This window comes from Acipenser ruthenus, chromosome 3 (genome assembly GCF_902713425.1).
Source record: "Acipenser ruthenus chromosome 3, fAciRut3.2 maternal haplotype, whole genome shotgun sequence".
In the NCBI taxonomy this organism is placed as follows: Eukaryota; Metazoa; Chordata; class Actinopteri; order Acipenseriformes; family Acipenseridae; genus Acipenser; species Acipenser ruthenus.
Window position 1 is genome coordinate 37,898,799 of NC_081191.1, and position 12,233 is coordinate 37,911,031.

At 35.4% G+C, this 12,233-nt stretch overlaps 1 protein-coding gene across 9 annotated transcripts in view; it reads right to left on the bottom strand.

The window, feature by feature from the left end:
• Positions 1-2,712: 2,712 nt before the first annotated feature.
• Positions 2,713-12,233, bottom strand: part of LOC117394353 (sodium bicarbonate cotransporter 3-like) — a 105,136-nt gene continuing 95,615 nt past the window's right edge. For 8 of the 9 annotated variants that reach the window (XM_059012891.1, XM_059012889.1, XM_059012887.1 and 5 more), the window contains 3 exons: positions 11,542-11,642; positions 8,198-8,305; positions 2,713-7,453 (listed from right to left, as the gene is read on the bottom strand). In XM_059012891.1, the coding sequence (XP_058868874.1) occupies positions 7,372-7,453; positions 8,198-8,305; positions 11,542-11,642 (291 nt within the window). In that variant the 3' untranslated portion in view covers positions 2,713-7,371. Of the gene's footprint in view, positions 7,454-8,197; positions 8,306-9,590; positions 9,643-11,541; positions 11,643-12,233 lie in introns of all 9 variants that reach the window. The other variant, XM_059012893.1, reaches the window with a different exon arrangement.

Below are 12,233 nucleotides of genomic sequence, written 5' to 3' on the forward strand. Positions count from 1 at the left end.
AAAGAGTTATGGTAGCGACTTTTCCCCTATCTATATAATGTAAAGTCGGCCTCATTTCCTATTCCAAGCCTCCTCTTTTTTTAAAACGATTGCATTTTTAAACACAATTCACCTAGATTTATTTAGAGACATGTTTTCACCTGGCCTGACAAAAGCTCTTTATCGCCGAAGTGCTGTCAGAAATTGCCACTGTCATGCATATTCATGACCAGTCAAGACTGGGGCGTGGTTTGATACAGTAGATGCTGTTGGTAGCCATAAAAAAAGTTGTCATTATCTGAAAGTTGTCAATAAGCGAAAAACCATAGGATAGGATTGATTCCTGTAAAAATCTTAATAACCAAAAGTTGTCTTTATCAGAGTTGCTAGTAAGCGGCATCTATTGTATAAATCTGTTTTTAATGTTTATCTGTATGAATTGACATAATGTCTGATGATTTGAATTGTGATAAATATAAACTGTTTGGAAGAAAATAGAGCAATACATAAAATGAAAATTAACATGGATACTAAAGGTGCAAGTATGCCTTATTATTAAAAATACAGTGTCCATTATTAAAACTACATTGTCTATTTATTGTCTGTATCTATTAATTAATAGCAACTGCTTCATTTGAAAATATGTATTCCTTTAAGAAGCTTGTCATAGGTTGAACTTGAAGTCTCATATCCTTTCTCCTTATATGTATTGTTTACGCATTATTAAGTGTCTATTATTAATAATACAATGTCTATTATTGAAAATATGTGTATATTTATGTCTTATTAATTAAAGCAACTGCTTCATTTAAAAATATGTAAATTGATGTCTCTTTTTTAAATTATCAGCTTAATTACAGTTAGGGTTGCAATTCAAGACTGAAAAGTTTTGAATACTCTAACAATTGTTCTTAATGTATTGTAGCGATCTCGGTTAACGCAGGCAGGCGCATCAGACAGGGTGAGGCAGTTTTTTATTTTTCTTAAAAATATTTCCCAACATAAAACCAATGTCACCTGCTTTGGCGGTTCTAGGTGGGCCGGATTATAACTTCGTTATTTTTGTAATCCTACCTTTCAAATGCCATCAGGGTATTTAATACATGTATAAAGGAAAAGTCATAAACGTGGTTCTAGTGTTAAAAACTGCACTTCGGTTGTGCAGATGTTTGATATGTCATGCTTGAATAAAACTTTTGAGTTGTATCCGATAGTTTGACTTTCATTTCAATATTGATGTTGTTTAAAATGTAACCGTCATAATGACTGCCGGCGCCAGTTTTAGGTATGAGTATAACCGCAGCGGTTTAGGTGTTAAACCTGCTACAGCCATCTTGGGCTATCATCTGATCAAAATAAATACAGGACGTTTTTCATGTAACTTACTTGAAATTAATATTTTAACAACAGCTGGAGTTTTACACATTGGAGTAACACAAAGTGGTATCAGTACATTGAACAAGATCTGTGTTTTTTATTTAATATGTCAGTGTTGGGTAGTATGATCACGTGACATTATCAGAGTTCAAAGGTCATGTAAAGAGAACTGTTTTTGAACCTTAGAGATTATTGCTACCTGGTTCCAATCATGGCGCTTTCCATGTTGTAGGCGCTCACTTTTTTTTTTTTTAAAGGGAAGAACAACTCATTAAAAATGGAGAAAACTCTCTCAAATGAGGGTAATTTCAATCATTCTTATATGACGGTACACTTGGTGTCTTGAAAGCCAAAGTAAATGCCAGTATAAAGGCCAGGGGCGGCTCCAGAAATAATTCCTAGGTGGGGCTTAACCTCTGGGGAGTGGAGCCAAGGAGAACATTTTGGCAGTAATAAGCTCTGACAACCCAGAGCAACCTCATTTTTGCTTCTGCAGCAATTATCTCTGAAGTCATTATCATGAGTGTTTTATATGAGAAATAACTTTAATCAACACATGCTAAGTTGTGTCACACAAGGTACAAAAGAGAAATACAAAGACAACATTTGTTTTATAAGTAAATGCATTATTATTACCTTATCAAAACTAAAATGAAATGAACAAAACATATTTGTTGTGTTTAAAAATTTGTGTTTTTCACTGTGCAAAAATGCATATGAACTTTTGTTCAACTCTCCAGTTAACAAAATTATGTGTTGGGAGTTTAAAAAAAAAAAATCTCCCTGATGCCTGATTTTAAGAGTGTTGCGTGATAAAGCTTAATTAAAAAAACAAAAAAACAATTGGGTGCATCAGGAGAGTCAACCCGACCCTGAACACAATGGGATGTTTTGTGCCTTTGCGTCTTGCAAATAAACAGTTTAATACAGAAATGCAGTACATTGACTCTTATTGAAGGGTTCAGTTACAATTTGGACAGACCTATTGTGTCCTGTGCTCTAAACTGTTATGGAAACAACTTGTGACTAAAAATGGTAATTTCACATGGGGTCAGATGGTAAAAAGCCATTCAACACAGAATGAAATACAATTAACGTTATTTGAAAGACAACACATTTGCCTCAGACCACTCATAATATCCTCATAATAGATTAGACCAAGGACAGAGATTGTGGGGGGGGGGGCGATGGAGGACGACATGACAGAGTGATGCTTATTAATCAAAATGGTTAAAATTTGGTGTTGTGTGCAAGGGGCAGTCCTTCCTCCCAAATCTAAGTTTCAAAATTGGTCTTTTGAAACTTTTCTTAACAATGCACAGATGTGTTTGAAAACTACATAAACAACAACGGCAGTCATAATATAATACATTTTATTGCTTTCATTAACAGATTTCAATTACATTACAAAAAATAAGGATTTTCTAGTTATTTATCAAACAAATATCAAAAGGCAGTAGACTACAGCTAGAACACTTTCTAAACAACTGAATGAATGTTACATCTCTTCACATCAATACAAAAAGAAGCAAAACCGCTACTACTCTTACAAAATCAGCACTTAAAAAAACAAAATGAACTATTTGTTCTGTGATTGGAGGTGCTAACTGAGGGAAGACATGTGCACTGTGCAGACACTGCTTTTTTTTGTAATAGCCATCATTCTTTAAATACTGCTCCAAAAAAAACAAACAAAAAAAAATTAAAACACTTTTTCACAGTATTTAAAATTATGTTTAACCAAGTATTTATTAAGAATGGCTAAATATTTCTATTTTTTAACTAACAGTATGGACTGAATAAAACAAATACGACCAGAACTAGTCATTGGGTTGGTGTCACAAAATATTTCACAGTCAGTAGCCCATATATATTTATTTAGTATTATTATTGTATACACAATTTGACAATGCATAATTCTATTATATCCACCCATAGCAGGTCCAAGGGTCTGAAAAAAGCCTACAGGTTGGAAAAAACGGAGGATATTGTACTGGTGAACATCACTTTCTCTCAGTATTCATGCATACTTTTTGGCGACATCCTTGAAATTAGCATTTGGTAAAATCAATACAAAAGAGTATTTAATGTAATAAATATCAATGGTTTAAGTACAAACTGAATATAAATGTGAAAAAAAACATCACTTGACCATGCAAGTATTAATTCTGGGTAAACTGTGTCATTCTACTGTGCAGAATGGAAGTTTCCTGAGATGATGCTATTCATATAATAAAACAAAGTCACATATCTATCTCAATGAAGTCATGGTAAACATATCTAAAAAGTGCAGGGATAAAAGTACTAGAAATATGATAAAACGAAATGAATAAATGATGCAGTTTTTTTTTTTTAATTTCTCAGAATAACATATGGCATAAACATAAAATCATCAACTATTTAAAATAAATAAGATGCATAATATAAACAACAAAAAAAAACATAAAAAATATAATATAAAATAAATCACATTTAAATGTAAAAGTTTTGTAAATTTTAGCACTGTAAAACTACTCCACTCAAAATAATTACACTTTATAAAGTATGGCTATTGTAACCTAATTAAAAAGAAAAGTATAAACTAAAAAGGTAGAGAACAGTATGGTAAAGGTCTAATACCAGCTTCCATTTAAAGGGTACATAAGGACCTTTTTATTTTATTGTGTTACATGTTCCCATGTGTTGCTACAACTGTTTATGTAAGGTGTGTGTATTGTTTTATTTATTTTTATTTTTTTACATTTTGACCACATTTTCAAACTTTTAAATTGCATTCCCTGCCTCAAGATGGCTCACTATGTACCTGCATGGACCTCTCAGAACTACATTTCCCATCATCCTCATGTTCATTTATGTAACAGATGGCTTTACCAGTGAGCAGGAGGATGATGGGAAATGTAGTTCTGAGAGGTCCATGCGGGTACATGGGAAGCCATCTTGAGGCAGGGAATGCAATGTAAAAGTTTCACGGAGAATCAGTGAAACATGTAGAGAGTTATTTATAGCAGGCTTGATGAGCGCTATTTACTTGAAGGGGGAAAAGTGGATAGGAAAGCAAGTCTTCGTCTCGTGATCAGGAATCTTGGTGACTGAAGACTGGTCGGATGACCCCCGAGACCTGGAAAACAAAGTTGCCTACTCACAGGAGAGCCGCAGCGACGGCTTGGATGCGGATGCAAACCCACAGGGGGGAGGAGAATGGCCCCGACTCAACGGGGCCGAACGTACTTGTGATCAAGACCTTGAAGGAAGAAAATAAGATAGAGAGGCCATTATGATTACACAGCAACGGCACTAAGAGGGGGCTCTAAGGAAACAGATCATTATAATTAATAGTTAGTATAATTACAAAGTTTGAGAGAGTAAAGGTCCAGCATCGATGGAAACCTAGAAGAATAGTGTACATAATGTCTCCCGTCCCCCCAGCGGAGACTCGGTGCAGGGCTCTGTATAGGAAATAAGAAAATAGGAAAGTTTAGGAGATGAACGGGAGGATGATGGGAACAAACAAAGCTCAAAAAGAGAGAGATTGCCAGAAACGGGAGTGTTTTATAGAGGCAGGATAGATTGGTCAACAAATCAGGTGACAGTGCATCACGAAATTGATTGATGTGTTGATAGAGATGGTTAGAGAGAGAAAAGAAGGATTAACACTTAAAGTGGTCAACACTTAAAGTGGTCAAAATATATAAAAAAAATTAAAACAATACACACACCTTACGTAAACAGTTGTAGCAACACATGGGAACATGGAACACAATAAAATAAAAAGGTCCTTATGTACCCTTTAACTACAGTACATTACAGGTCAAAACTGCTCTAAACAACTTTGTCAAACTGTCGTGCAAAAACTAAGTGTGCACTCCTAAAAAAAACAAGTTTACTAATATCTCAGAATGCATTTTTGTGTGGTTCTATATGAAAAGCAGTTTCAATTACAATGATTATGGTAGAGGGCAAACAGGTGTGGAGTTGGCAGAAACTTACATGATGATAGATGGGAGTCTACTGTATTGGATACTCACACTTATTTCTTATGTATTGTAATATTATGAAGGGAGGTTATTCTAAAATTACAATAAAAAAAGCTATAGGTATTTATCAGAAGTCAGTTGATTTAAACAAAAAATACATATTCATGAAAAGATAGAACACGCACAAAGATAACACAAACTAAACAAAAACACTTAAAAACCTATTGCTGGGTGTAAATGTAGAAGAAAATGTAGAAACTATTTAAATTTTATGGTTTGTTTTTGTTTACTGCAAAAAAGACTTTGGCATTAGAAAATGACCTGTAATGTAGTTGCACTAATAAATGTAAAGCTGTATTTTATATATTTAGCACAAGAAAATATCTTCTAATCTGCCTTGAAAAACAAAACATTGTGGTGATGATAATCAGAACCTCCTTTCCATTATGTACAAAAGCTCACACACCATACACTTACTGACAGTTTTTAGAAGACTGACCTTCCAGCAAATACAGTGCCTTGCATAAGTATTCACCCCCCTTGGACTTTTCCACATTTTGTAGTGTTACAACCTGGAATTCCCGTTTGGATTTTGCCAAAAGGCATGTGGGAGACACAGCAAACATGTGGAAAAAGGTTCTCTGGTCTGATGAGACCAAAACTGAACTTTTTGGCCTTAGCGCAAAACGCTATGTGTGGCGCAAAGCCAACACTGCTCATCACCCTGAGAACACCATCCCCACGGTGAAGCATGGTGGTGACAGCATCATGTTATGGGGATGCTTTTCATTGGCAGGGACTGGGAAACTGGTCAGGATTGAGGGCAAGATGGATGGAGCCAAATACAGGGAAATTCTAGAGGAAAACCTGTTTCAGTCTGCAAGAGACCTGGGACTGGGGCAGAGGTTCACCTTCCAGCAGGATAATGACCCTAAACACACAGTCAAAGCTACACTGGAGTGGTTTAAAAACAAGAGCCTGAATGTCTTAGAATGGCCCAGTCAAAGAATCTGTGGCAAGACTCGAAAATTGCTGTTCACCAACGGTCCCCATCCAACTTGACAGAGCTTGAGCAATTTTGCCAAGAAGAATGGGCAAAAATTGCAGGATCCAGATGTGCAAAGCTGGTAGAGACTTACCCAAAAAGACTCACAGCTGTAATTGCTGCCAAAGATGCTTCTACCAAGTAGGGGGGTGAATACTTATGCAACCAACAAATGTCTTTTTTTTTTGTTTAATTAACTTTTGTGTCACAATAAAAAATATTTTGCACCTTCAAAGTGTTAAGTATGTTGTGTAAATCAAATGGTAAAAATCCCAATTAAATCCATTTTAATTCCAGGTTGTAACACTACAAAATGTGGAAAAGTCCAAGGGGGGTGAATACTTATGCAAGGCACTGTACATATAGTCTTCATGTTGCACCTTACCAGGCAATGTAACCCCAAAACCTATTGCAAAAAATGTTGGTTTCACAACACAGCAGCATAAAAAAAAAAAATGGCAACATGTATTCTCTCTTTTTTTTTTGTTTTAAATAAGGCAAAACAAAACGCATCCTTTTCTAAATGAGGCGTTTGTAATTACAGTGGGCAAATCTTTGAGATATTGCTATATTGTTGAAAACTATCATAGTTCAGTGTAATGCACTGAAAGAATACATTTACCCCCTAAAAATGAATTTTGAAGGGTTAAATGACCAGATGATGCACCCGCTTTAAAAGAAAACTCCACTTTGATTCTGACCTCTCTCGATTTATCTATCTATCTATAATACATATTTAAATTGTACGAATTTAACTGTAACAATAGATCTATTGTTCAGTTTTGTTTTGCTTTCTTATGCAGGATTAGCTAATTGATTACCTAGGTTGAAGTTAATTTGTAACATCAGGTTGGAGGGTGGCTTTCAAAATAATAAATAAAATTAAAAAAAAGCCATTGGCTTGAATTCTCTATATCAGGTCCTTTGTACATGGAATTGAGGCCAAGATGCTGTTCAAGTCGCGGCTTTCAAACAAATGTTTCATGCTTCAGAGTCCTAAAGGGATGTTTCGGAATCAGCTTCCTTCCCTCCCTGTGCATCTTCAATGTTGATTTTAATACATGCCGTCTTCTCAGGGCTGTCAGTAAAAAAAAAACAAAAAAAAACACACATGCATGTAGATTAACGTCTTTCTTCGTCTTAAAAAAGGGCAAACTGAAGGAAGAGAGAAGGCCTCCACAGGTAAAATACTTAACACTACTGATGGTTGTTTAAGGTAATTATCTAGGACAATTTTAGTAGCAGCTTAACTGGGGTTTAAAATTGTTAATATCTATCGTATCACACACACACACACACGCACACACACACAGGAATATAAAAAAAAGGTTCAACATCTGCAAAATGTAGCATAGCACATCTGATGAATTAATTTGTTATGTAAATTGATCCCTTTCATGTATTCTGTAAAATATATAAGCTGCATCACCCTGTTGCAAGCCAAAGTTTCAATTACAATGAATTTGACAGAGCAGACAGGAGCTGAAGTAGCAGAAGCTTCTTCATCCAGGACTGCACAGATTACTGACGTTTCACAAGGAACAGACTCCATGCATAGACCTTCTGGAGAACAGACTTTTCACCTACTCCAGGTGACTGTCTAATGGAATCAGCGAGCTTACAGCCCTACATTCAATTCAAAGTGCTATTGCAGGTGTTTTTCTTTGTATATGTCCAACCTCTGAATATGTTAATGGTTAAATATCAGACTATAAAAAACAAGTGTTTTTCATGTTTTTAAAACTCAAGAGAATCTTTGACAGCCCAGATAAAAATAAGAATTAATTGCTACAAAATCAGTATGTAAACAAATCATAACTACCTTGAGCTAGGTTTCATTGCTTTGGCATTGTCAGCAGGCATGGCAACAGCCTTCCACACAGCAGTTTTGGCCATTTCATCAGATATGTTTACAACAGAAGGATCAGAGCTAAAGAACAAACACAAACCCCACAGCTTAGCAGATGCATTTTCATTAGTTTTCATTACTATATTGAACACACGAAAGCAACATCCACTTAATTACTGCCATAAAAAATGCAAAAAAAAAAAAAAAAGGTTTGTCATTTGTTTTGCACATACCCATGCCTAAGTTGTCTAACTTCTTGCATCTTACGGATACATTTTGTATTGTACAATATAACCGTGCAAGCTGTATAGTACTGTATATGTGTGTACGCGTGCAAACAATTTACCGCTTTAACCCTTTGCGGTCCATTGTCGGACTGGGTCTGACATTGCAATTATTCCTCTCAGATCCTTTGTCGGACTGGGTCTGACATTATAGCAATGCAAAAAACAGGTTTCTAGTCGTTTGTTCTCCGGAAAAAGCCGAGAAAAGCATTCAATTGCCGAGTGGGAGCGACAGGAGCCAAGACAAGTCGGGGGGAAAAAAAATAAAATAAATAAAAATAAAATAAAGGCGCATCTCATAAATAGCCATACATGGCCGTGGTATCAGATAACGGGGCGGTCATAGTAAACAAGCTGGCTGAGTGCGTCAGCGCACAGAGAGTATCACGGACATTAGCAAAGATTTTTTCAGATGTTATAGTAATAAAATAATGACTTGGATCGCATTATTGAGGAGTTTGGTGATAACACGAGTGATCAGGAGATGATTGATTGGTATGTACGACTATTACTTTTATTATTATTTATTTCTTACATAGGTGAAAGCGATAGCGAACGAAAGGGTGGGGCAGGGCTGGAGATGCCTAGTGAGTGCTTTGTTGATATGCAGGGCCATTTAAACCCGTTTGACTGTGAAAAAAAAAACTTTTAAACAGCACGTCTGAAATTAACTGCGTGTGTGAAAAAAAATTAGACCTGACGTGCCTGACGCTCAATTAATAAATGGACTGCAAAGGGTTAAATATGAAAAATGGTCAATGTGGAAAATAAGCACATATGTCCCGTTTTTTATGAATGAAGTAAAGGACGGTTATTACTGTAGGTTTCTGTATCTGCGCGCCTCTTTTGTTTAAATACCTGTATATGCAATTGTGCCTCACTGGCGCGATGTGTAAAGAATATGATGTGTTTGAATGTTTTACCCGTGGTACTAGGGTCTTGATCATATACTGTTTTAAGAACAGAGAACCACTTCTAATGGCAGCTTGTTACTGTAACAATTTCAGAGCCATGCACGTTCCATGTAACAAACTTCATACAAAAGCAGGCCAAATCATCAAAAGTTCACCACAGAAACAAACCGCTTTAGCTTCCTCATCCTGGGAACAGGTGTCTGAAGCTATGCTGTCAGATCTGTTTAAGATAAATAATTGGGTTACAACTACAAAGAATAATGAGGACATGCTACAGGTGCTATTTGTGATGTCACATTTGAAAAAAAAAAAAAAAAAAGAGAAAAACACATGTTCAGTCATTGACCCAAGAGGAAATCTCTACGCTGAAAAAGAGAGTTAGAAATTTGTTTGAGTAGGTGATTTTACAACCGGGACTCATTTCACTAACAATGCATTTTAAACTGCGTGATTCCAATAAAGTACAAGAAGCTTGATAACATATGAACTCAAGCTGTGCAGCAAAATTGCTATGCATATTCTTAAAATGTTATTTAAATATCAAGCATAATTCATATTTTTTCAATGTGTAAAACATCCAGTACGCAGCTTATCTGGTGCACTGACTACACAGGAAACTTGCTTAACGTTAACATTTATTCAATAAGTTCCAACAGGTCATCTTGGCATCTTGAGACAAGGCATCCAGATTGCGTTGGGAAATGACACAAGTTTTTCCAGAACAAAGCTGATCAATTAGCTAAACAGCAAGACGTTCTTAAACGTCTTATTACGTTGCTATGTAGGTGAGGCACCTACTGGATTTGGAGGTTAAAATTTGTGCGATTACATTTTTTCAGTATGGCTTTAGTTGAATCTGATATTATATGCAACCTGAGGAAAATAAGTTTTACAGCAAGATTCCAAGAAGAGAGACGTTCAATTGTTAAGAAAAGCTGAATAACACTAGAACTGGAGATTTTGAAGAAAGACAGTAAATGGACGCGGCAAGGAGTTCATAAAATGTAAGGCAGCACTGTGAACAAACTATTGTTTACCATGAGTCTTTCTTTCAACTAAATAAGACAAAAGGAGTAAAACTGTCAATTTCTTGCCACGACATGACAAGCTGCCTTGTTCATTTTTAATTAATGATTTTGTGATGTTGAAACTTATTTGTATCTTTACAGCTCCAAAACACTCTTCACCCAGCCCCTCCCTCTGCCAGGCTTACATATCGCTCTGTTGTGCGCGTTTCCCCAATCACAGGCATGCATTCCTGTCCCACCACCCATTATCACAATGCTCCCACATAGTCCATTAATCCCCATGGGGGCTCTCCTACAAATTCATGTCTGCGATCGGCTGGTCCCATTGTCCACGCGATGGGGACCCTTAACCCAAAAACCTGGGCTGCATGTCATGTGAGAGAATGTTCATAGAAGTGCCCCCCCCCCCCCCGCCGCCTCGTCATTACACTGTAAAACCAACGAACGTGTGACGCGTTTAATATCTAAATGGCATGTGTGTATAGTAAAACAGAAACGTTCCATTCCTAAACAGCAGTGTTTATACGTAATTAGGTGTAACACTGGCGTTTAGTCATTTGGAACTCTAAATAATTGTTAAACGTTATGTGTTTAATCTGTGTCGTTTTTGCTAAGTTTAATGTTTTGATTTTAATCACCAGCCCTGTTATAAACGCATACAAATGTTTAAAAAGTGTTACAAATCATAAACCGTCCAAGAAATTACAAAATAAACACCACAAAGTGTTTAAATCCTAAACACATTTAGAATTATAAACGCAGTGTTTGAAAAGTGTTACAAATAAGGGTTGTAAAGGTCTTACAGTGTACAATATGTTAGTTTAATACCTTTTTTTTATTTAATTTGACAATTAATTTGATAAAAGCAAACATTTTAGCAACCCGTAAAACTATCAAAGCCTGAATGCTTATATAGTGTAGTTACAAATAAAGTAAACGTCGCTTTTTGATTGGTTAAAAAGTATTTTAGTTAAAATACAGAAATAGTGAATAATTTTGGGTCGTGGGTTCATTATTCCAGTGTTCATTTGGGTTGCCAATCATAAAGTTTGGGAAACACTGATCTACAGAATACACAAGCAATGGATTACCTGCACTTGAGGCTTTTAACAGGAATCTTTAAAAGGTTTCCTCCCTCAAAAGGGATCTGCACTGTTTCACCGTCATCGACAGCAAGCATTCGTTCAGCTTCCTGCAAACAAATACAATACTAAAATTAAGCTCTATAAAAAGTAGAGCTTTCTTTATGTTTCAGTAAAATGATTGATCAATAAAATGACAAAGTTAATAAAATGTGCATTAACTAATGTTTTTAATACATTTTACTATACTACACTTAAAACATACTTTCATTGTTTAGTTCAAGATTCTTCTGCTTTTTATGGGGTTTGAAATCCAGTTGAGAAATACCAATAAAGCTGTCCCCACCCAAAATGTTTAACAATAATAATAATAAATAATAATAATAATAATAATAATAATAATAATAATAATAATAATAATAACAACTCAATGATTGTGTTTAGAAACACTTAACTAATTGCTCACTAAATGGCCTTCTAAACATAATTTTGGTTTAGATATTCAAGTTTAACGAGTGAGGTGTAGTGGGTGATCTATTTACAGCTCATCTGAAATTTAATACATCATTTTAACCAAAGGTATCAGATCAAAAAACGCTGACATTTAAATAGTATTAAATTGAAGGTTGTTGATAAAACCTGTAAATCCTACAAGTAGAAACCTTAAAAATAATTTTAAATTCAAAAAGGAAAAGGAACAC